The sequence below is a fragment of the Cryptomeria japonica genome, chromosome 2 (assembly GCF_030272615.1).
Source record: "Cryptomeria japonica chromosome 2, Sugi_1.0, whole genome shotgun sequence".
In the NCBI taxonomy this organism is placed as follows: Eukaryota; Viridiplantae; Streptophyta; class Pinopsida; order Cupressales; family Cupressaceae; genus Cryptomeria; species Cryptomeria japonica.
In genome coordinates, this window is record NC_081406.1 from 568,382,344 (window position 1) to 568,408,750 (window position 26,407).

The 26,407-nt window shown below is 36.5% G+C and overlaps 1 protein-coding gene across 3 annotated transcripts; it reads left to right on the forward strand.

Annotated features, from left to right (window-relative positions):
- Positions 1-1,953: 1,953 nt before the first annotated feature.
- On the forward strand, positions 1,954-16,911 carry LOC131043554 (glyoxysomal processing protease, glyoxysomal). Of its 3 annotated transcripts, none has more exons than XR_009105537.2 (14): positions 1,954-2,320; positions 2,494-2,540; positions 3,181-3,337; positions 3,457-3,504; positions 3,609-3,695; positions 12,282-12,452; positions 12,545-12,682; positions 13,118-13,221; positions 13,625-13,710; positions 13,975-14,069; positions 14,822-15,638; positions 15,727-15,910; positions 16,032-16,205; positions 16,468-16,603. XR_009105537.2 is itself a non-coding variant. In XM_057976769.2 (14 exons), exons 1-14 carry the CDS (start codon positions 2,255-2,257, stop codon positions 16,779-16,781), a joined length of 2,409 nt encoding a protein of 802 aa, XP_057832752.2. In that variant the 5' UTR covers positions 1,959-2,254; the 3' UTR covers positions 16,782-16,911. The 3 variants fall into 3 exon arrangements, 2 of the variants coding, with proteins under 2 accessions (XP_057832752.2, XP_057832753.2); XM_057976769.2 differs by having other exon boundaries at positions 1,959-2,320; positions 16,032-16,126; positions 16,468-16,911; XM_057976770.2 differs by lacking the exons at positions 1,954-2,320; positions 2,494-2,540 and having other exon boundaries at positions 3,240-3,369; positions 3,609-3,720; positions 16,032-16,126; positions 16,468-16,911.
- The last annotated feature ends 9,496 nt before the right edge of the window (positions 16,912-26,407 follow it).

Genomic DNA, 26,407 nt, shown 5'->3' on the forward strand with positions numbered 1-26,407 from the left:
GCCTATTGACATGTTTACACTACTTTCAAATGACACATCTTGCATGAATGCATTCATTCTTGCTATACCAAATGATGCAGACGATGAAAATTGAGATAGTATTATAGAGGAACTTGACGTTCACTTGTAGGTCTATACAAAACATTCATAGGATTAATGGGCTCTAAGAACTATTCCATAAAATTTTGGTAGGTTTTTTCTTCCAAGGCTCTTGAGAACTATTCCATTTTACAAGAACTCATTCATTAGTGACATTGGTCAAATGGTGTAAATTTGACCAAAATCAAGATAGAGTATTATAGAGGGACTTATGTCAACCTATATGTCCATATGGAACATTTGGAGGTTCCAAAAACTCTAAGAATTACTCCAAAGTTTGGTTTTTTTTTTTTCGCTCTTAAGGCTCTTAGGAGATTACCATAGAATAATGTAGCTTGCAAAGATTAGGAGACTTGGAGAATAAAATGAGGTCTCTAGTAGCATTAACCTACCCACCACAATATTTAGAATAGTTGGTTTAGCCTCATGATGCACTAAACACAAAATATTCCTATTAACACATGTATATTTCTCTCAAATGATGCATTTGACAAAAATATGTTCATTGTTGATGTGGTCAAATGGTGTGTATTTGATCAAAACAGAGAGGGCACTATTAGGAGATTTGATTTCCACTTGTAGGTTTAGATAGAACATTTATAGGTGCCATGAACTTTGATAATTTCTTTGTCAAAGTTTGACAATTTTTTGCTCTTAGAGATCTTAAGAGATTGTCATGGAATAATGTAGCCTACAAGGATTGAAGACTTAGATAACAAACCAAGATCCTCAATACAACTATAATCTCTTCTATTCTAATTTCTCTATCTAATGCAAATATTTATATTAATTTCGTGTCTAATGATTCTATTAATTAATTAGCCTAAATAACATCTTAGAGAAATGGATTCCTTTACAATTTTATATTAATAAAGTCTAATTGTCAATTTAAAAATAATAGAAAGATTATAACATAAAAAAAATAATGCATAGATATTTATTGTATTATTTGTAAAAGAATTTGATGAATGGAATAGAATCATATTGACAAAAGTTGAAACAAGACAAAACATTAAACATGTAGAATAGAATAGAAAGTTTTTTTTATGTCTACAAAGCTAGCTAGAGTCATATTAATAAAATATATTGTTCAATTTAAAAATACTTGTAAGATTGTAATATTAAGTTAAATATTAAACATATGGAATAGAATAGAAAAGAGTATATTAATAAAATGTACTTTTTAATTGTAAAAGAGAATTCTTAGATACATAAATATGTATTATATTAAAAAAAAATTTAAATGAATAAAATAGAATCATATTCACAAAAGTCGAAATAAGACAAAACAATAAACATACAGAATAAAAAGATTTCTAACTTCCAAAAAAAAACAACCCAAAGATAAACCAGTCATTTTAACAGTAAACCAGTCATTTTAACTTTCTACATCGCTAATTTGTCCTTAAAAACATTTGTCCTTAGCTTGAAATTTTCCAAGGGAGCCTTCGAGGGAATCTACTAGTGCTGCAACAAATACCATTTTGCGAATATGGAGGAATGATGACAAAATATCTCCGACGCTGGAGAGATCAAGTTTGATTTTGCTTTTTAGGGCACAAAATCAATCAATGTCGTCGATCTTTTCCAGCGCTAAGATTTACAAACAAAATATTATAAATAAAGCAAAAGTCGCACGGGGCCACTCCTTCCCTTGAAATTGAAACAACCGAGAACCAGACGCGTGTGAATTGCACCACCGCCACTTGTTAAAAAATCAGGCGTTGAGCCACGTCTTTACGTCATAAATCAAATATTTAAAACAAAAGATTCTTTTTCAGAAGATAAGATAAGGCCAGGAGTGAAATTCGATATTTTTTTTGAAAAAAATAATGCAGAGTTGGCAATTATTGGGAGGGAGGCTCACCCAATGATTGCCAAAATATATAACAACAAACCCAATATTCCATCATTCGGAGAGCTCTCAAATCCCGGCTATTGGAGCTCCTCCACGTCTCTTGCCGCAGCTGCTTTCATGCGGTGGGTCCACCCATCGGTTCTTTGATTGGATGTAATGGGGAAAAAATGTAGGAAGCTATATCACTCATATATTATTCTCTGACCAGAGATTAATGCGGAGTAGAAATTGGGAAGCAAAGATTATTGAAGAAGAGGAGCATTTAGGAAGCAAAGATAGTGAAGAAGAGGAGTATAGATGGAGGAGAGGCAGAGAAAGGATGATGGTCGCCGAGCAGCAGTCATGGTGCGAGTGCACGGACCTGTAAGTCGCTAGCTATTGACCTTTTATTAATTTTTATACAATACCCACAATTTTAATTCAATCAATTATGCATCGTTTTTCCTTTTCTCTTACCTGAGAATCGATGTGCTGTATATGAAAACTGAATGATAATATTTGAAGAAACTAAATTTGAAGTTATTCCTTGGCATCAGGATCCCAAGGGCAGAAAAATGCGTAAACATGCCTTCTATCACTCCGAGTAAGCACCGACTGTTACTTCTCTTTTGCTTTGTTATTTTTTAGCACTTGGGATATATATATTTATTTATTTTTACTATCTTTTAGGGTTTGCTTCAGCTCTGGTTCTAATATGCTGCACAAATTTGTAATTGTTATTTCTGGTCCATTTTGTTCGAATATGTACACTAAATTGCATCTATTCTTGGGCTTGACAAGCCCCTTGAATTTCTAACTTATTTTCTTAATGCCATATTGGAAGGCCTTATCGTTTGAAGTTATTAATAACATGCTTCTCTGTCTACCTGCTGTTAGACTGGCATCGATAAATTCTACATTGGTGTTCACTTGCTTTTTCGAGTTAAGAAACGATAGTTTCAGAAGAGGAAAACCTACTTGTCTTGGAAGCATTATTTTTAACATGAATGGCTTAGGTTGAAAAATAATAGGTCGGGAGGAGTGAAAACCCTTTGTCTGTGAACATATTTTTTATTATGAATATGTTTGGTTAAAGAACAATAAGCCTGGAAGAAGGAAAACCATTTGTCTTTGAGCATATTTTTTAATATTAATGTGTTTGGTTGAAAAGCAATAGGTATAGAAGAAAGAAAGCCCCTTGTCTTTGAGCACATTTTTTAATATAAATATATTTTGAATCTCAGATCTGGCGACACTACTCTTTCTGCCTCGGGGTTGTTGTTGCCCAGTTGCTCCAGCTGGTTAAAGAATGTGAAAAATTCAAATGAACTGATAGTTGTTACCTGTGCATCCATCATTGAGCCTTTCCTGTCTTCACAGGAACGTGGTTTTACTGCACAGGTTTCAGAAAACGCGTTTATTTGCAATACTAAGTAATTTTTCCTTGGACTTGATTCTACATTAATAGGGGATCTAGTTTTAAAATGTGGATTTGATGCATGCCCATATTCTTCATTTAGGGAACTCCAACACTGATATCTGGTGCAGAAATTGATGTTTTGACAGAGGTAAGATCTTTCTCAACACTTTATTGTAAAATGAACCTTCAAAACAACAGTTTCATTTTGTTCTGAATTCTAGCTGGATTATTAACTATCTCCTAATGATTCAGATTTCCTCAAGTTCTGGTAACAGTGATGTGGGCCATCCTAACAGTAGTTATGAACTTTCTTGGTTACCAGCTCATCTTCTAGCTCTGGTGAGTTCTTCAAGATGCTATAATGGTAAGTTTCTTTCAATGTCTTTCTTTATGTTATACATATAAAGAATAATAACAACATTAACTTTGGAGCTTTAGAGTGGTTTTATAAGATACAATAAATTGTAGCAAACCTGAAGTTCCGAGTGTTCATATGATACTAGGATTGGGGACTTACGTGAACTCGTCTCTTTTGCCAACACATTAGGTCTTATTATCACTCAGACTGACACTCGATAGTCCAAAAGGATTCTAAAGAACCAAAATCAGATCTAGTTGGAGACCTTGCAAACAGCTTTAAGTATATTTTGAGTTGTTAAAGGCAACTGAAGCCCTACAGATGCATCCATGTATCAAATTTATCTTTAAAGGGCAAATATTTATATGATCTTTCAAGTTCAGATTGACACTTGAGAGTTTACACGAACTTAACTTGTTAGGAGGGCTCAAACATTTATTTGTAAAATATTTGATTTGATTTTGGATTGAGAACACATCAATCATTTTCACAATTCCAAATGTTTCAAGAATGATTAGTAAAAACTAAAATATAAAAGATAATGTTACTTTTGTCACGAGTGAGTAAGAACTTGGTACAACAAAATTAATCCTCGTAATATCAGCAAGCAGATTAGAAATTTATGAATGCACCAAGAGTGTGGCGAAATTTTGCAGAGATTACATTAACAATATGCAGCATACTTTATTCACCATGTAATGAGCAAGGAGCTTTGTTTGTTTATATACAATTTTGATATAAGTTGTAAGGGAGCATGTTTCTAACGTCCAAAAATTTTAAAATCAAAATGTAGAACAACTGAAGTCATGAATATTTTCAGAAATTTATAGAACTTGAGGAATTTACTACCATGAGTAATGATCTACAGAGAAACTTGAAATAAACCCCTTATTAAAACGTTCTCATTCAAAACTTCTGCCATGTTGCAACCTGAAAATGAGAGGAAAGTTGAGAAGGGTGAGAAGATGTTCATTAAGGTATTACCAAGCATGGCAGTATATTGGTCATAAGTGCCTATGTCAAATGTTGGTATGCTGCAGATGAAGTCCCTTTATAGTTGAAGAAGATCCTGATTATGGTTACAACTTACAGTAGGCATTATTTGATGATTGTCGTTAACTCTATCTTCACTCTTTGTTTTGATTTTTCATCATCCCACCACCGGTGGTTAATTAATATTTTCCCTTTTTATTTTTCGAGTCTCACCAAGAAGAAAAATGTGGTTTTCCACTATCCTGTCTTGATTGACACCAGCCACCATCCCAGGTGGGATATATGTCCATATTCGCAAATGAGCTTTGAAACCTGTTTAAAAGAGATTTTAATATCACATGGCTTTGGTGACCATGGTAAACAAAGTATTAATGTGTCAGCTTACATTACACCCCATCAGTTGGGATTTGTATGCAACAATGAAGTGAGTTATGACTAAAACTTTGTTTTTTCAATTTTTGATAACAATTTCCATTTACAATATTCATGGCTCAAGGTGAATCATGGTGAGGCAAGTTTTAGCGTGTTGCCCAGACAACATGATACTTGGTTTGTTTAGGGAGCCGTGGAAGAAAGATCAATCTCCATGGAGGATGATTTGGTGGGAGTAGAGGAAGGAATCCTTTCAGCAGTTGCTGGAACTTCAGTGGCAGCAAGCAGAAGACTACTAGTAACTTCCACATTCCTTTGAGCAAAAACTTCTATAGGGATTAATGGTGTTGTGATTTCAGCCATAGGATTGTCCTGCATTGGAGAGTTCCCTGCTTCAGTTATCTGATTGGTTTGTTCTGTTAAGTGGCAGCTTCTTTATGCATGCTTTTATCTTTATCTTGAAGCCTGTGCCATAAAGGTCTCCCCTTTCTGTATGGTACTTCGCTTATGCAAGAACTTTGGCCAGCTGATGAAAGAGTCATTTAACAAATGGGGTAAGATGGGTAAGCTGAAAATCTGATCAAATTTTTTAAAATGGCCTTAGTTGCCTATGTTGTTCCTTCTATCTTATTTATTAAAACAAAGTGAGCCTCTGTCTCACTGCCTCAGACCTTGACCTATATTTTGTTGATAACCTCTTCAATTGTGATTTTCAAGAAAACAGCATTGCCAGTGAGTTATTTACCATTGTAGCATCAGAATGGCCTCAACTTGATGTGTTTCTGGAAATCATTTCACATGATATAGAGTCTGTTTCTGATGAATTCTGTGTGTACAATTATCAACTATTGTAGGATTTGTAGGAGTATAAGCTCAATGATCTTGCAATGCCCTCTTCTGAAGCTATCTTCCTTAGTTTACCTTTTGCCTGTTCAATCAACCTATACACATTGATCGAGTCTCAAATCTCCATTTTGCACCTAAAGGCATCGTGACCATTGGCCTTCAAGTCATTGATGATATTGTCTTTAAATTGCCCCTATATATGTCTTACCTCTTTCATTTTTAAGTTTTAACCCATCTAGAAACTGATACAAAGGTACATTGCACAAGAGAATGAACCTCCTTCAAGTTCACAAATCTTTCATTGTAATATAAATTGTGGATGTCAAATCAGATACTTGCCTTCTGTGTAATGTGAAGAGGGATATTAGAATTTTCTTCAAACCCTCTTCATTTCTCTCATCTATTTGTAGGCTTCCCTACACTTTGTCAGTCAAAGGATCAAGTGGTAAAAATTGGTGTGGAGTAGGGGGTGCCTTAGGTTCTTGCCATAACTTGTGAGCTGGTTAGCAACATTTTGTTCATCCTTTCTCACACCATTATTTTGTTGGCATTGTATTGTCATTGATGTCAACCGGTATGGTCAACCGGTATGTAGGCAGGTCAGTAAGGTATGTTACCAGTATGCAGACAAAAGTATTATCTACCGGTAAGCAAGCAAGGGACAATAGAAAGGAACATGATCACCAATATGCAAGGAGATGTGTAGTCAACCAAGATGCATGAGGAGATTGATGCATAACAGTTGGAGACAGTTGAAGACTACAGACTACCGGTATGTAGGCAGGAGCAGTGTCAACCGATAAACAGGACTACCGGTATGCAACAAAGTGCAGAAGAGATGGACACAGTGACTCGCCCTGGATACCTGTTGTGGGTAGGCAAGTTTGATGGCTGGGCTAATATGATCCAACCGGTAGAACAAAGAAGAGTTTGGCTCAAAAGACCGATAGGGTAAGAAGACCAGTAGTCTAAGGAGAAGTATTGGTTGTGTGATTAGTCGATGACTGAGTCTAAACCGACACAATGGACTGAGTTGAGTCGGATGTTGACTGAGATGCCATGTAGTCTCCAAGTGGCAAGTGAACAGTGCATCATCGAAGTAGTCGGTGATTGGTAAGACATCTAATGCAGTTTGCATAAATCACGGGATGATGACAGAGTTTTGCGGCTCGAAGTAGAACAATAGAATAAGATTGAGATTTGTGATGTAAGGATCGATGCAGGACGTCGAGTAGCAGATCAGATTTGGTGAAGAAAACATCCAGAGCATTTATGGTGATTGACAAAAAGCTGAGCCGTGTTTGCCAAATATAGTAAGCGTGTTCTGGAAGGAATGGAAATGGCGGTGAAGCTTGATTTGTTGCAGGTTGTCAATCGTGGAGAGGAGATCCAATGTGATCTAATACGGTTTGTGGTAGGTAGAAGAAACCCTAACCACAGATAGTTTGAACCTCATTTTGGCGAGAAAGCTTATGTATAAATATGCAGATTGAAGAGATGATATGTGATGCCAATTGCAAGAAGAGAGTGTGCTTGAGCAAGCAGAGAGATAATCAGAGAGTTCATTGCAAAAGATTGAATTGACTGAGTACTTGAAAGTAGAACCGGTAAGAGGCTTCAACTGGTAGAGACAGGGAAACTGGTGAACTGTTATAGAGTTAATAGTCAAGGGTACCGACGGTGTTTGAATTGGTAGGAAGGCATCATAGAGTGAAAGAGTGCAGATTGAGGAATAGGGGAAGTTAAGAAAGGCAGAGGCTGACCGGTAAGGGATCAGAGAGAGTGAATTGATAACCGGTAGTGAAAGAACCGGTGAAGCAGAGAAGAGTTGTAACCGGTAGAGAGAAGTTGAATAGGTGTTACAAAACTCATTTGTAACAAGGTATTTTCATTGTAATAAGTTGTTATTTCATTGTATATCATTGAGTTGGTGCTCGGTGCAGGGGTTGGTGCCCATAAACAATTAGGGGTTGGTGCTCCTTGGGTTGGTGCCCTAAATCAGTGTAATATTGTTGTTTCATTGTGAGGCTGGATTGGAGCAGTAGACTCCAGTAGCTTTTCTCACCGAGGTTTTTCCTACATTGGGTTTTCCTCGTATAACCGGTGTTATGTGGTGTGTCTTTTGTGTATGATTGATTGTCAGTGTTCTCATTGTTACCAATCACACACACACTACCCGAGTTTGTTTGAAATCACTATTTCACCCCCCCTCTTAGTGACATTGTGTTCTACATATTTTGTTTTCAAATTTTCCTTTTTTAATTCATTGATGCAAGATCCTTTCATAGTTCTTCATTTGTTTTGTTAAATTGTTTCTAAATTTTATAATCATATAATCAGTTTGTAATTTGTACAAATCATTTAGCATGCATCAATCAGCCATGAGAATACTCTACTATTATCCACCTTTAATTCATTAAAAAAATTCTTCTTGGTTGGATACCAAGACCATGTGGCCACCGTACATGACTTCTGATTCCATAAACAATTGGCATGAATCATTTCAATGTGTATCTCATTTGAGGATCATTGCATCCATTTATGAATACCATTATTCTGGTTTTGATGAGAGTTTTGACCAACTTGGGGTCATTAACATCCACTTTCTTGAGCTCTTCTAGATGATAGTGGGTCAAAGGAAGGTTTATACCTTGGTGTCTTCAGAGAAGGACCATTTTCTCTAGATTCTGCGGGGTTTTTCTTCTTTTCCTCTTTCTTTTTGCATTAATCAATCTTGGCCAGTATCTTTGAAATGAAAGTTTTTGTTTCATTCAATTCTTAAAAAAAATGTTCATGAAGATTCATGTTCTTCTTGTAGCCTTTTATCATCCAAGAGGTTCTCAACAGGATCTTCAAGATATTTTGATTTTCCCTCTGCAATAGGGGATTTTCTAATTGGGTTGGTAAAACCAAATTTTATCTCTTAGTTATTTTGATATCCCTCTGCTTTCTTCCCTTTCATAAATATATCTCAAGCAACAACCTGAATCTTTAGCAACATCTGAGTATTGGCGAGTTTTTGTTTGGCCAAATATCCTTCATAATTTTTGCCTAACTTTATATGCCAAACATAACCTTTTATCTAATTGTGTCTTATATTCACCAGTATTTATTTCATCGGAGGTTTTTATGACCTGATCCTTGATTTCATCATAGGCATGAGCACTCGTGACAATATATGCTTTTCCCCTCAACTTTGTCAAAGCTCCCTCTTGATCTTGTTACTTGAGTCTTCCTAGGTCAAATTGGTATTCTCGCATCATTGTTGATGTCTTTCTAAGGCATGACTATTACTCAATTGAAATTCTTCAAATTGAAAAGGTAGCTTGATTCAGGATGCTTTTCCAACAGATGTGAACTTAAGCTTGCCTACAATAATTGTAGGAACTCTAGGCAAGCATCTTCGTTATCAATAATTTTGGCATGAGGCATGGAGAAGTAGAACAAGCACATCCCTAGACTCTTATATACACAAAATCTTGGCAAATCTTTTTATCACCCCATTTTTAAGGGCCTTTTGGAACAAACACAGTCTATGATTTTTTTCAAAAAATGCATTGATGACTCAAGATGATATTAAACCGCTTTACTGGTGCTTGTGAATGCTCAAGTATTGAACACATCACATCTTCCTTTAATCAATTCATCAGAATTTTTCCCCATTATCTGACACTCCATTAATAATTTGTTTTGTAGCTGGGGATGTTGAGTCATGGACCAGCTAGGACTCGAACCTAGGACCTTCCATACGCTGCTGGAGTGCTCTACCACTGAGCTACTGGCCCCTCTTGGACCAGTCCATCATCAGTTCGGGTGTGGTTTATTTCCAACACCAACACCCCCCCTTAAGCCACACCTCTCGTGTGCTTGGGGCTCCTAGCCTGGACCTGGCTCTGATACCAGGTTGAGACATGGACCAGCTAGGACTCGAACCTAGGACCTTCCATACGCTGCTGGAGTGCTCTACCACTGAGCTACTGGCCCCTCTTGGACCAGTCCATCGTCGGTTCAGGTGTGGCTTATTTCCAACACCAACAGTGTTAAGTTTGGATCAGATTTATATGATTAGGTAATTTTATATTTTTAAATATTGAACACAATTAACTTAATTTCAGTCTGATTTAGGTTCACTCCTAAGTGATTGTCAGAATACAGTTTTCGCTTTCAATCTGATATAGATGCAGATTACAATGTGTATATATATATATATATATATATAGATTCACACAGATAATTTATATCTTCCACGTACGTAGTTCTTTTCACTGATTTAGTATTTCGATCTGTTATATTCTCCTTCATGCATTCTAAGGAAATCACGTTATCCTTAAATAATATATCTACGGACTTCCATAAGGGCCGTGTCCCTTTAACATGAAGAGGTGGCTAGATAAACCTGTATCGACTCATTAAAGAATCGAAACACTAACTAAACACGAAGTTACATAATAATATTATTAATTAAATATAGTAATAATTATTATTATCTAATCAATTTAACAATAATAATAATAAATAACATAATGATATATATTATTAAATGTTGAAGGCCTTAAGGCCAATTTAACATTTAATTTTATCCGACTGAAGCTATAAATCATCAACAGGGGAGAAATGATTTTATGCTTAAACAGAGGCTTTATTTTGCTAGGTGGTAAGTATTGGCAGTTGAGGATGTTCCTCTTGAAGCTCTTGACATGTTTGGTGTCAACATGAACCTATCTCCAATTATTCTGTTTGAACTGCTGCTTGAGAAATTCAGAAGTCAATATCTGGAAAATTTGGGCAACTTGCATCCAATGCTACATCGTCATTGCCTCTGGCTTTGCATTGTTTAATCTCCCTTGACATTGCATTGTTGCATCTCTTTATTAAAAGTATTTAAAAACTTTGCAAAAAAACTCCGAGGCAGGAATGCATTCTTGGATAGTAGCATGTACAGTCTGGCTCTCAACATTGTTCCTCAGAGGAAATCTTGCATTCCTCTGCTTAATGTTCTTGCAAAAAAGTCACAATACTCCATCCTCTATGAATTTGCAAAATATTTCTTTTTTGTTGATAACTGGGGCATCTGCTTCCTTGTGCCCTTTTTCTATTTTTCTGCATGCTACTGGGATGCGTTCTTCAACACCATACTTCACATGGCTTTTCCTTTTTATGCATAAATGATGAATGGCATCACTCGCTCATTTGGTTGGGAAATAGTAAGCTTAAGCCAGTTTAGACTGTGCAAAGACCTATATACACATGGATAGACGTGAGGATGCCAAGCACAGATGACATGAAAGTGACACTGAAAGCAAAGAATAGAGCCATTAGATCAGATCTGATGATTATTGTCTTTATTTCTCTTATTTGAATTGGCCCACAATTGTTAACAGCAAAATAGCAGTGAATGGTTTAAGATTAGATAACTCCTAAGCATGCCCATCATGATCAATGATGGAGATGAATGGTGACCTAGATCAGATGGCTTGAGGTCTAAATGGGCTAACATAGCTGTACATCTCTTGTCAATGATGAAAGGGTGCAACCAAAACATGGGCACAAAATTATTTTGGTTGACCAGGGTCGACCCTTTGGTAATTGACAGTTAGTGCCACTGTGGTTTTGGGAAAGGGGCCAATAAATTAAAAATGAAACCCAGAGACCAATTAGATTTGAGGACTTAAGGAAAGTCTTTAAAGTTTAATCAAAAAAATGTAGCTATCAAGAACAACCCCGATTAAAGCAAATGATCCAATGGTCCATGCATCTTTGGACTTAATGATTTGTGGCAAGTATTGGTTAATATCAAAAGGAGCAAGCATCTATTGGCCAATTAAAAAGTGGGTGCTCAAAAGCAAATCACTGGATGATTAACAGTGGATGGCTTCTGGGTTAGCAGAAAAGATTGGTAAAGATTAGTGCAGAAAGAGTTGTTGAGCAATATTGATAATACTTCAGGTTCTAGGAAGCATTAGATTATACAGAAATATTTATGCTCGGGCTTATTACACTTGTGATTTTGATGCTTAGGGTTTACAATGTATTCCTGAAATGGCAGTTGTCAAAGTAATACATAGCCACAGTCAAGAATGCTATTACAAAAGTCCCTTGACATGCAGCTCCCACCAATGCCAAATGACATGAATAGGACATGATTCACATTGCCAGAGGTTTAAATACTAGGAATAAAGATTTTAATGGCAGAAGAAATCAACATTTACAGCGTTTTAGAAGTTAACGCTCTAAAAAATCTGAGGGTAACTGATTACCATAATTATTGAAATTGTTGTAGTGGTAACTTCTGCTACAATCATTTTTCTGGTTTCAAAACATTTAGTCCAGATTTAATTTATAATTTATTTTGAAAGGTGGAAGTACCAGAAGCTGCAGCTGCCTTGCAAGCATTATTGGAAGCTCATGGGGGCACATCTGAACAAAGTTCTTGGGAAGTAGGTTGGGCTTTAGCTCCAGCAGACAGTGGCACTCAAATGTCTGGAGATATTTCTCAAAGTCGAATAGAAAGGAAGCAGACATCGAAGGTAAAATTTATTGACTTGTTATTAAACCAACAAAACTCCTCACTTTATCCCATGTGTTTCTTGTCTTTGATAAAATTAATATGTATTTTCAGGATGACAAAGAAATTCAACACTTCAGCAATGTTCATCTGTCAGCAAGAAATGGATCAAGTCATTCTAGCTCGGGCATTGTGGCTATGGCAACAACAATAATTGCAGTTCTTATCGTGTCATCTTCAGCGAACCTGAAGGTAAAATATTTACTAAAAGCTGCTAATGTTAAGAATGCATAATTAAATGATCTCCTATATGTATCCCTATGAGGATATTTCCATTCTATGTTTAAATGATGCTGATTTGAGTTGGAAACTAATGTAGGTTTCCTCTTAAGGTGCCTAAGGGTCCATATGTGTTTGGTTGACTTGATTAAAATTTCCAGAAAGATGATAAAAGGGTTGGTGTATTTTTTTATCTAGGATGTGCATAAGAAGGCAAATGAGAGCTCCTTTGGCATTGACAACTGTACTAGGCACCAGTTGTTTTTGATGGCCATGGAAGATACTGACATCAATGTTCAAATTATTACTAGCTGTTTTCTGTGTAATAACTGGCAAATAATAATGTGGACATCCTTAACTCTTTGTTTACTTGAGGGAGACATGCTTACTGGATTAATGTCGATGCAGATAATGCCTGAAATAAGCATATCGGAGCCTCGGAAGAGAGGAGATTTTCTCTTAGTAATAGGTTCTCCATTTGGGGCCTTGTCTCCATTGCATTTCTATAACAGGTTTCTTTCTTTCTTTGATATTTCTGTTTTGTAAATAAAATTGATCCTGAGGGTTGAGATCAAGTGGTTAATGTGTTGGCTTAAATGTGGAAACCCAAGTTCAAATCCATAAAGTGATATCTAAGGTCTAATTCTACGTGGTGACTTGGTCTTCCACTTTTTGGCTTCTAGTAGTAATTTCTAAGTTGTTATCTAAATGTTAATGCTTGTAAAGAGCTAAGTATTAGTATCAGTTGGCTCAGATGCTCTTTGAGATATATTTACAGAATATCATAAAGTATTAAAAATCAACAAAAATTGGAGTATGTCATTTTAACTATTTGGAAACTACCTCCATAGTATGCAAAATACAGGAAACTTTTAGTTTCATTTTTTCTGATCTTATTTTGCTGGTTGTTATCAGCATATCAATGGGCATTGTTGCTAATTCATGGCCTCCAGCTTCTAGCCAGACATCATTATTAATGGCTGATATTCGCTGTCTTCCTGGTGAGATGTGGTAGCAATGAGTTCCTTAAATCATATGTTAGTCAAGGGATGATCCCTTTAGATTTTTAAAGCTTCTGCAATCTGTAATATTAGAATGCGATTTTTTGAAAAACTGTGAAAATTTAAATTGACATTTCAGATCACACCATGTGATCCATTAGCAGGAAAAATATGACAATTTAAAGTTTTGATGCAATTTTCTCCAATAATCTGATTCTAACCATTCCTGTATTGCTAATTTGTCTTGGTGATTATATGATCCAGGAATGGAAGGTAGCCCAGTTTTTAGTGACCTGGGCAACCTCGTTGGGATCCTTACTAGACCTCTCCGACAGAGAGGTGGTGGTGCAGAAGTTCAGGTAACTATGATCATTTTATTTGGCAGTATCCCAAGGAATAGAATATACAATATATTATATATGGCCAGCTCTAAGCAAGACAAACAGAATTATAATATTATTTACTTCAGTGACATGATTCTACTTTTTTGGCCAAATACACTTTTTGATTTGTTTAGTATGGCTTGTTTTCCAATATCATATGTCTGAACTTCCAAAGTGCATGTTTTATAGGGTCACTACTGTTGTAAGGTTAAATAATCAATTTGTTAAGACAAGACCTTGTACTGGTTTAGGAATTGACCTTTCAAAATGTTTGTTTAAATGTCATACCATCAAATATATATTCTAGGGCACTTATCAAGATTAGGAAGTTTACAAATGGCTGTACCTGCCTATGCTTAAATATATATTGTTTATATTATTATTATTTATTTTACATATATTTTCTTTTCCAGCACCAAGGCCCTATTGACTTTGGCTTTTTGACATAGTTACCTGGTGAAGTGGGGCTATCAGTATGAGGACAGGGGTGGGAACACCATTCAAATTAGGTTACATGAGTAGATTAGGTTCAACTTACTATATATAAAGATAGTCACCAGAAATTATGGGTACAGGGATGGGGACATGAACGTAGTGCTCCTTCCTATACTAGAGTTTCCTGGTAAATATGCTTTTCAAATTTTTGTAATTGGCTATAAACAGTTAGGGAACATGAAATGCTTTTGGGGTATCATTTCAGTATATTACAAGGCAAATTTTTTTGGCAGCTTGTGGTAACGTGGGATGCTTTAGCACCAGCCTTAGGTGAACTGCAACTAATGCATCCAGAAAAATTCAGAATGCCAGAAAAATTGCAAGTAGTGCACCAAGAAAAAGTCAGAATGCTGGAAAAGAATATGCATCTTTGTCCACCAGTTTGTGAGAAGGAGAACAAACAGTTCCAATCTGTAGCTTGGAGCAGTGAGCAAGAAGGACTTCAATGCTTTGCATCCAATTTTCCAAGTGCTTCTTCTGAGATTGATCGTGCCATGGCATCAATTGTGCTTGTCACTGTTGGTGATGGTGCGTGGGCATCAGGTATAGTATTAAATGATAATGGTCTTGTATTAACTAATGCTCATCTTTTGGAGCCTTGGCGATTTGGCAAAACACCTCCTTTAAATAAGCATGAAGATGTTAGACAAAGAACATTTGACAGATATTCAGAGAAATCTAGGTCACAACCCTTGACTGGTGAATGTACTGCTTGGGGAGAAAACCAAGTCAACAATTTACCATATTCTGCGGCACCTCTAAATGAACATTGTGATAATGTTTTTTCTAGTGACCAACTTATTACACATTCAACATTGGATTTTAGTTACCGAAGCTACAGAAGGATTCGGGTGAGGCTGGACCACATGCATCCTCGTTCTTGGTATGATGCCAGGGTTGTGTATGTCTCTAAAGGACCTTTGGATATTGCACTATTGCAGATTAATTTGGTTCCAAATCATCTATGCCCTATTGTTCCTGAAGAAAAATGCCCATATCCAGGTTCTAAAGCATTTGTAATTGGACATGGTCTTTTTGGGCCCCGTTCAGGTAACAATCTAGTTATATATGTTAATTTATGACTTTCCATAAGTTATTCCCTAATAGGATAGACCTGATTTGCTTGAATTTGGCATAGATCTATGTCCTTCTGTCAGTGCTGGGGTTGTGGCAAAAGTTGTTAAGACTAGAAAGCCAGCCATATCAGAAGAGTTCAGTGAGGAGTATCCTGCAATGCTCGAGACAACAGCCGCAGTACATCCTGGTGGCAGTGGGGGTGTGGTAGTCAATTCACAGGGAAGAATGATTGGGTTGGTGACAAGGTACATATTTATATTCTTCAAGATGTCTCCAGAGATTATCTTGACAGGAAATTTGTGTAGAAAGCTATATATTTATATTCTACATTGACCAAATTTTTTAATAGTTTTAACTCTATTGCAGTAATGCAAGGCATAGTGGAGGAACAGTCATCCCTCATTTGAATTTCAGCATACCCTGTGCAGCACTCAAATCAGTATTTACATTTGCTAAAGGGGGTAAGTAATTTTAGCAAGTCTGTTGCAAAATTGTTTAAGTACCAGAGGAAGCTTGTAGAACTTCAGGAGTATTTCTCAGGTGAAGATGCAACGATTTTATTAATGAGTTTAGTTTCCAGTTATTTATTTGTATATTGTGGTTTTCTGTGACTTGTCCAAGGTTTACTTGTTTTTGGTTAAGCACCTCTAGTTAGTGTGTATTATGTTTTAATTTAGATTTTTTTTGTTTAATTTCCTTTTAGCAATTGTCATTATTATAACTTGCTGTACTTAGAAGTTCCATTGCCTACTTTGGCTATTTGAGGATATTAATATTTTCTTTCTCCTTCCGAGCTTCGCAGACACAAAGGACCTGTCCATATTGTACAACATTGATAAGCCAAATGAATTACTATCTGCCGTGTGGGCATTGGTACCTCCAACACCTCCAAGGCCATCACCATCTCTGCCTTTTTTACCAGATGTTTTGAAAGATGAGAAAAGATCCAGAGATGGTGTGCAGAAAGGTTCTCGCTTTGCAAAATTTGTAGCTGAAAAGGGTGCTGAGCTTGCTCTCAAGCAGGACAGGCACCAAAAGTTGGACAGGCGGCATAGCTTAGAGGAAATTCCAATTAGAACCTCAAGGGCAGGTGATTTTTTACAGAGTAGATTATGATATTGCATAAAACAAATGCAATAAGCATTTTGTATTTCCTGTATAAAATAATGAAAATTAATTTTAGAACCATACAAAATAATTTGTAGGTTGAAAATTTTGAATGAGAACCAAGCTTGCTGTCGGCCAATGTGTTTGTTGATTATTGAAAGTGATGTGCATATCTTGCCACTTCACAGGCATTCTTGATATGGTGGTACCCTTTGCATAAGCATTTTACCCATTCAAGAACAAAATCAAGTTATTCGAGAAACTAAGCATTTTGGCATTATTTGCATCTGTATGTGTTTCCCCAAAAATATTAAAAATCACACAGAAACCCAAGGTAAAAAGCTTTTGAAAACAAACATGAATTGCATTTGTCAAATTTATTTACTTTGAAGATATTATAAACATTAATAGGTAAATCTAGAATTATAATTGTTTGTCTCTCACAAATTGAAACTGTGAGCAAGCCTTTGTGTGTAAATAACAAGGTCGTGATGCATAGTTGGTCATTTTAATTTAACTACTTTTTTGTTTCTTTAATGTAGGCGACAGCTCATGTTTTACAACTTTAATAAAATATCGAGTTGCTGTTTTTGCATATTATGTATCTAATATATAGGTAAGCAGGGAGATGATACATCCTCTGGTTATTACATGGGGGCAAGTTACTAGTCAAAGGTGGGTCTTTGTTATTTGCCATTTGATCTATACTTTAATTTTGAAATCAATTAATTTGCCAAAATTGATAGAGAGAGATTTATATTTTGTTATTTTACATAAATCCCCCATGATTATAGAGGTATGGCTGTAATGTCACAAAATATTGATAATAATCACTGAATGACATTTACTGACGAGAATTTACAGTTGCAGTTTAATTTTAACATTGAAATTACAAGCAATCTGAAAATGTTGAATGTGAACAAGGCTGACGTGCTCCTCCACTCTTTTGGTAAATAAATACTAAGATTGTATAGATGACAAGCACATTTTTTCAATTATCAGTGTTGTGAATTAAACAGACATGGGGGATTAACCGAAGATTAATTGGATAGAGTTGATTCAAAGAAAGGAGAGCAAGCAAATGGAAACCACTGGAGGAAGGGTGGATTAAATGCTATTTTGATGGTTGTTCTAAGGAGAATCCAAGGTTATCTGGAGCAGGGAGCGTGTTAAGAGATAGTAGGGGTATCCTTATTGAAGGGTGCAGCAGGAACCTAGGCATAGGTTCCCATAATAGAGCAGAAGCTTATGCTGCTTGGCAAGGCCTAAAGAGACTTAAGGAAAAGAATTATCAGAACATCATCCTTGAAGGGGACTCGAAATTGATTGTGGACTGCCTTAATGATAAAGCTAAATGCTGCCCATGGGAAATAACAAGGTTAATGGAGGACAACAAGGACTTGCTTAGAAACTTCCTTCAATCCAAAGTCCAGCACGTCTTTAGGGAAGGAAACATGGGAGCGGATGAAATGGCAAATTTAGGCCTCAAACATACAGATTGGACCTTCTTTTATTTTCCTAAATTTCCTCCCAGTCTCAAAGAAATTCTTTATATTGAAAGAGGACAACCCTCTTGTTGTGACGTTTTCACACATCACCCCATTGCAATGGAGACCCCCTACTTTTTAGGCCCTTCCGGTCTTTTCGCAATAGTCTTGCCAGTCTCTCTGCTTTGCAAGTGTTTGAGGGCATTATTGGTCAAGTTTGCCTTTCGTTTGAGCAAATTTGGGTTTTTGCCTTTTGTTCTAGATTTTAAGGGTTTTTGTTAAGGCTTTGGAAAAAACTGAACATACGACTGGAATCAGGACCCTTCAAGGAACCTCTCAGTAAAATTTGAGCTAAAACGGAGCAACTTCCTATTTTTTAGGGATTTTACTGAGTCCCATAATGTCATCATTTTGTCAAAAATCAAACTTATTATTTTTAGTAAGTGCTTTTCTAACCTTGACATTTTGAAACACTTACTATTTGGAAAAATCTATTTTTGGTAGGTTCTTCACAGGAAAGCACTAAAAGTTGAATATCTCTGAAGATGCTGAAGACTGAACATTCCTGAAGACCATTTCTAAATCTGGAAGAGTTAGTAGGCAGACAAGTTGGATCAAAAAATGGTTAGGTTTGGAACTCCTATTCCAGAAGAGGGAAGCATGCAAAATCATCCAAGTCTAGAAATTCACATCAATCCACCAATGTCATTCTGATCCGAAAATGCCCTGAAATTTGACTAAGTCTGAAAACTTGAAAGATCTTTCAAAATCCAGAATTTGCATTATGATTCCTATGGACCTGAAACCACTCTCAAACATCCTAACAATATATATGAAATATAACTTAAAGTATAAGAAAGGAAAAAGACATATTGAAGATGTATATTTCATATATATATCCTGACGAAGAGCCTGGAACTTGTGAAAAGCATCAAATTCTCCATGCATGAAGAATTGCGCCCAAGGATGCAGTTGGGCGCCAAACTGAGGGAGGCAAGGACAAATGGAAATTTCCATAGCATAGTGAAAATTGCGTCCAAGGATGCAGGTGGGCGCCAAACTGAGGAAGGCAAGGACAAATGGAAAATTCCATGAATCCATGGCATAGTGAAAATTCCACCCAAGTATGTAGTTGGACGCCAAAATGGGATTCCCATGGAGAGAAGACAAATTCTATGAATCCTTGGCCAGAGCAAAATGCCGCCCAAGCACTGAAGAGGGTGCCAAAATGGGATTCCCATAGATAGAAGGCAGATTCCATGAATCCTTGGCCAGATGAAAAATCCGCCCAAATGTGGACTTGGGTGCCAAACTAGACATTCCATGGAAGGTGTAAAAAAGTGAAAATTCCAAGGCACAGTGAATTCAATGCCTAAGCTAAAAAGTTGAAATTTTGCCTAAGGCATGGAATCCACAAGGGGTGAAGGAGGAATAGAAAATAAAATTCCCCTCGGGCAAATTTTTGAATTTGCTATTGTTAGACACCGAATCTCGCCGGAATGAGGAAATGGTTATAGATTCGGAATCGTGGCAGAATTCTCCATCCAATGAACTTGGCTCCTAAATTTTAGGAGGATCCCTAAAAAATAGGGATGTTGAAAAAGAAGACATGGACAATTCACAAAACAATGAATTTCTTTCTCAAGAGGAATTTCTGCCCCAGCCTTGTGGAGGGCGCCAGAATGAGGAGTGCATGGAGAAACAGACAAATTGCAAGAGTCCTTGACCAAGGCATTTTAGTGCCCAAGTGAGAGAAAGAGCACCAGATAGAGGGATGCAAGGAATCCATGGAATTGAAAGAATTCCCCACCAAGTGTAAAATGCCGCCTAGGAACACAGGAGTGCGCTAAAATGATCTTCTCATGGATAGTGCACAAAGAGATGAATTCCTTCATCGGGGAAGAATTGCACCCAAGAAGAAGAAATTCTAGGAAAGGTGAAAAATTGACTGTGTTTTTGAAATTTCTTCCTTCAGGACATAGTTCTTGGAAATCATGAAAATTGGCTAAGGTATGAAGAATTTCCTTCCTCAAGGTAAAAAACAAAATTTATTTCCAAAGGAGAATTCCTCCACAACAAGAAATCACATCCAAAGATGAATTGAAGATAAAATTTCTAAGGCAAGGAAGGAATCAGGGATGAACTAAACAAGAAATTCCCCCCAGGAAAAATTTTTAAAAATCCATTTCCGAGCATCAAATCACATCCAAATTTCAAAAAAATTTACAGATTTAGATTCGTAGGAGAATTTTCTCTCTCCTAGACCGTGGAACCCTAATTTGGATTTTTTCCTAAAAAATAGGAAATGTGTAGAATTGATGAAAAACCTTCTTCGAGCAAGGAAAGTTGAAGAGACTTCAAGAAAATTCTTCCTGAATCGAATTTTCCCTCTCCAACAATTCCAAATGTGCAGGAGCGGATATACGACGGCGGGGTCCACTTGCATGGCAAGGATCTATTGAACACGTGGCAGTAGAGTGGTGCATTCATTGCCGAAATATTTGACCAAATGGTGACCCGGTCATTGCATGTTGAATTTATGGCAGATTCCTTTTGCATGCAGCCGCCGCATGTGGAAATGATGGATCATTTATGACATAATGGGGTGATTTTTGCATGGATGAATGTTCAATGAATGGGCGAATTTGAAGGTGGTGCATTTAATGTGCAATGGATGCTATTTTGGGTACTTTTGAATTAATTGTATATGGGCATGATGGGTTATTGATTTGAGATTCCCACCTTGTTGCATCTTGAGTGGAGAATCTATTAGGGAAAACCCTATTTAGGGTTTGCATGTAATCAAGCCCTGAGGCCTATATAAAGGGGTGAACCCCCTCATTTGTAAGGGAGGGAGCTTTGTATGAAATTGTTGCGATAAGATTTTGAAATAATAACAGTGAAACATTGTTCTCTGATTGTGTCCACTTAAGTTATTTTTTCAAAACTTGCATGGTTTCACCTTCCTCACTTAGATTAGAAATAGTAAAGTGCTTTGATTTCAATGGAGAATGTAATGGTGTCTGATGAATTTCCCTGGTTCATACTTTTTGCATCTTGCTGATTGTAAGTTGCAATGTAAAGTTAGTCTGAGCCCCCTAAATTTGTGCTAAGTTCGATTGTGGATAGTCGTTTGGATTGCATCGTTTTTGGGTATTCAAATGTACTTTCTCGACTTGAAAATCCTCTAGCATCCCCAGAATATTGCACCGGTTCTTGCGGAGTTGTAGTTGATCTTGGCGAAGCAGAGCTTGGTTTATTTGGAATTTGTCCACCAGAGCACTATTCATTGTTATCACTGCCCCTAGGAGTAGATTTAGATCTTTCTAAACCCTTTCCCTTTTACTTTCAGTTCATTTTAGTCTGTTCGAAGCAACAACATCGCAAAATTGTCATATTTGATGATGGAGTTCCAGCCACAGCAAAGAAGTGAAAGAACGATGCAAATGTAAGGCCCCTTGGATTACCAGCAATCACATCAGCGAACTGAGTCACTCCACGCATTGAAGGAACCTTGGAGTCGATTGTTTGAACTTCTTGCAATCTTAGCATGCAATTGTACTTTGATCAAGAGAGTGAAGTGACCGTTAGGCAACTTTATTCTGTGTTAGACATTGTCCTAAAAAACACGTCAACACCTCTCAATAGGGTGAGTTTACTCAAACTAGGGCTTCATGGCTATGTTTTCCATGTTAATCACAAGGAAGAAAAAAGAAAGGTTTGGAAAAGATAATAATCTTTCTAAATATCAAATTCAAATTTGGTTGAAGAACGTTATGATGACATGGCTTCTTGATAGGGGTTGTGGCCGGATGTTATTAATGGCCTTTTTTGGCATGAGCGGAGTTATTACCATAAAAGGTACAATTTTTTTGAATTGGCCTTGTTACAATATCGCCATCATTGCCATTAGTTGTGATAGGATTTGTGGGGATGGCAACACCTTGCAAATATATTACCGAAAGGATGGATATTTATGGTATGGTCATTTCACATGTGTGATCTTGATCGATTGGAAAAAAAAATTCGTCCTCTCTAACCTTATTTGCACCATTATTACGTCCTCTTTGAGTTGTCAAATTCTCGATGGGCCTATTCTATTTTTTGTCTTCTTTTCTCTTCTAACTGTTGTGATTAAGAAAGCTATGGGAGGTGCTTTGAAATGCTTTGAACTTAGGGATTGTAATGAGTTGAGACAAAATGAGGATTTGTGGGACCAATTTGACAAAGCCAGGATTTGGATGATCCCCTACTTTCTAGCCATGAAGGGTTACAATAGCTTGTTGTCGGCTAAATTCTGCAATTCATGGAAAAAGGGTGTTGTTTCTATTCACAATATCAATTTTATTGTTACTCCTAAACTTATAACAAAGGTCACAGACCTAAAATGTGAATGGTAGAAAGCTGAAAAGAAAAGCTCAGGGATGTACAAAGGGTTTATCAAGATTTTTTTTGAAAAAGGGGAGAGGCTGACAGTGTTGTAGAATGGGTATCAATCTTATCGTCTCTGTATGGTAATCTTCCATGTTATGAAATATTTTACTCTTGAAGGGCGTTATTCTACTGTCCATGGTTATCACTTTCACATCCTAAATCATATTCGTCATGTTGAAAAGATTGATCTTCCATTCTACTTGTTTTCTTCTTTAAGTGCTAGTATTTGTAATGGGGCCTCTCCCGCTTTGCACTAGGGGTTAATTTTTGCCCTTTACCACTATGCTTTTGAATGCTCTCCCCATTGCATCTATTTTATCACCTTTCCCAGTAGACCTAATGACAATGTTGAAGCCTGTAGTAGCTCGATGCATATTAAGCTTATCGAAACCAACCCACTGCCTTCTAAGAAAAGCAACCCTACTCCAAATAAGAAAAGCAAAAAGTTGAAAAACCTCCCTACTAATGTGGCTTTGGAAGTTGCGCTCCTAAAATCCACCCTTGAAAAACAAAAAGTCCCTACTCTTAAGCCTACTTCCTCAGAAGTTAGGAAAACCGAGAGCAAAGGGCTTGCCAATAGAAGTATCACCATTGACCTTAATGAGTCGGGCTTTGATGACGAAGATGAGGCCAAGTAGGAAGGTGACAAACATGAAATTAGCTCGGGTGAAAGACACACTATGCGTCTAATTGCAAAGGACAATAAAAGCAAAATTGTGGTGAAGGAAGAAGCCCATGTGTTTGATGAGGAGTATGCCCCAAAAGAGGAAGAGGATAATTCTTCTGAAGATTCAGATAATGAGGATTATTTGGTTGAAGATGAGATTTCGAAGGATAAGAGTGAGAACCATATGGCTGCAATGAATGAACTTGATTTTGAGAGTGAAATGCCAAAATAGAGAACCCCTTCTCCAATTAACACTGGGGAAAGAGTTATGGAGTTAAAGACTCAGGATCTCCCTTTATGAAGAATGAGGACACAATTGCTTATCTAAAGTGCCACATCGTTGATTTACAAGCTCATATGGTGGGCCTAGAAGCCAAAGCTGAAGAGTTTTGTAAAAACAATACTCAAAAGGGTAGAGCTATAAGCTTGCTCTGTGTTATTACAGATGGGATTATGAGAAAGGCAGCTATGGGCTTTGTCTCAGGGCAGAGCAAGTTAAAGAGGAAAGCTAAGAAACAACAAGGCTCCAGACAACAACAGGTGGAGGACCGATTGGATGAGGGTTCGGACCAAGATGCTTGGAAGGACCAGATGCAGCGGATTGCCAAGAACTATGGGCTTCTCAGTAGCAAATGATGTTATGGTTCATGATGGATTGCTAGACTTTCTACCTTTTTGCTACGACCTTGATGGTTATGCTTACTGGTTTTGATGGCTCTCATAGGTATAGTAGCCTCTTAAGGCTTAGGGTAGATAGGTCTTATGTTTCTAAGTTTAGATATCTTTTAGTTTTGAACTATAAGGTTTGCATGCCTATTAAGACATTGCATATTTTTTATGGTAATACTACTAGTAGTGTTTTCTTTGGTTATGTATTATATGACTCTATGATGATCTATGGTTATATGTTTTTGATGGGGGAGGATAGGCTTGCCTGGTGGGCTATGTATACGATTAATAGTATTTTTTATTACTCTCGGGTGGGTTAGTTGCAAGGTTGTTCCTTTTAGTCTTCTGGATGTGTGATGCTAGTTGTTGTTTTGTGCTTGTGCTCTAATGTGTTGTTAACCATCTTATCTCTATGAGGGATCAAGGCCCTTCCCCTGCTTAAGTAATTAAAAACATAGTGCTATGCATTATATTAAGACAATTTGCAGTGGATGTGCATGTGCTGATGTGCATGTCCTTAATAAAGCTTTCTTCATGAGCACAACTTCCATAGCGAAAATTCAAGTATTCCATTTATCCTTTCTTGAACTTGGTCCAAAAAGAACACTCTTCTTAACGTGATAAACATAATAACGAAACCATTGGGTCTCATATTGAGATATTTACATTGAACCATACAACATGCTAGCTATTATCAGTATTAACATCAAAGAGCATTTTAATTGCCTAATATATATTAATTCAAGTTATATCATACATTGAAACATCCAAACTAGGTACTAATATGACAATGATGTCATTGCTTATCTATTGGATCTAGGCATCATGTAAATACACTTGTAACTGATAGTATGTTTTATGCCAATCTTGTCTTCACAAATAATAAGTTTACTCAAGGACGAGGTTTGAGATTTGTCAACCTTGAGTTTGATTTTTGTCTTCACAAATAATATGTTTACTCAAGGGCAAGGTTTGAGATTTGTCGTTCCTTTGAGTTTGATTTTTGAGGTTTTCATTTTGATTGGAAAACTACATAGCTCCATAGTTGGGGATTTGTGGAAATGTATGCCTAAATTACCAAAGGTACAAGGTTTGCAAGTAATTCTTCTTTCTTAGAAATGTTTAGAGGTAATAGACACATTCAACTTGCCCACATTTTAGTTGTGGGTGAAAGTCTATCCAAGAATGCTAGTAAGTCTAGATTCTATTATAGCTACACCAAATATAATAATCTACTCTACATCAAGTTTACCATAAATATAAAAGAATGTGTTTGACTAAACACCTTGTTTTAGGGTTGTTGGTGCATGGAATTGCAAGTCCAAATCCCTAAGATATTTTCGTAATTTCTAGGGGTGTCAAATTTAGGAAGACAATCACAAACCTATGATCAAGTTGGAACAATGGATGAAAACATGGGGTAGGTAAAACCTTACAAACTTATGATCAAGTTGGAATGATGGACGAAAATCTAAGAAGGGTAAAACCTCAAAAAACCTATGATCAAGTTGGAACAATGGATGAAAACATGAGGTTGGTAAAACCTCTTTCGACTTTAGCTCTACTAAACCAAGGATTCCATTTATCATTTCTTGAACTTGGTCCAATGTGAGCACTCTTCTTAACCTAATAAACATAATAACTCAACCATTGGGTCTCATATTGAGATATTTACATTGAACCATACAACATGCTAGTTATTATCAGTATTAACATCACAGAGCATATTAATTGCCTAATATATATTAATTCCAGTTATATGATACATTGAAACATCTAAACTAGGTACTAATATGACAATGATGCCATTGCTCATCCATTGGATTTGAGCATCATGTAAATACACTTGTAACTGACATTATGCTTTATGCCAATCTTGCCTTCGCAAATAATAAGTTTACTCAAGGACAAGGTTTGAGATTTGTCAATCCTTTGAGTTTGATTTTTGTCTTCACAAATAATATGTTTACTCAAGGACAAGGATTGAGATTTGTCATTCTTTTGAGTTTTTTTGTTTTAGGTTTTCATTTTGATTGGAAAAATGAAAACTACACGGCTCTATGTGTAGATTTGTGGAAATGTATGCCTAAATTACCAAGGTTTCCAAGTAATTCTTCTTACTTAGAAATGTTTAGATGTAACAGACTCATTCAACTTCCACACATTTTAGTTGTGGGTGAAAATCTATCCACGAATACTAGTAAGTCTAGATTCTATTATAGCTTCACCAAATATAATAATCTACTCTACATCAAGGTTACCAAAAATTTAAAAGAATGTGTTTGACCAAACACCTTGTTTTGGGTTTGTTGGTGCATAGAATTGCAGGTCCAAATCCCTAAGGTTAGATTTTTTCATAAGTACTAGGGGCCTCAAAT

Bases quoted from the DNA above. Each gene is read 5' to 3' on its own strand.
- LOC131043554 (XM_057976769.2), top strand. From the start codon at position 2,255: ATGGAGGAGAGGCAGAGAAAGGATGATGGTCGCCGAGCAGCAGTCATG. The intron at 2,321-2,493 runs GTAAGTCGCTAG...CCTTGGCATCAG, and splicing joins TGGTGCGAGTGCACGGACCT to GATCCCAAGGGCAGAAAAAT. The intron at 3,696-12,281 runs GTGAGTTCTTCA...TTATTTTGAAAG, and splicing joins CAGCTCATCTTCTAGCTCTG to GTGGAAGTACCAGAAGCTGC.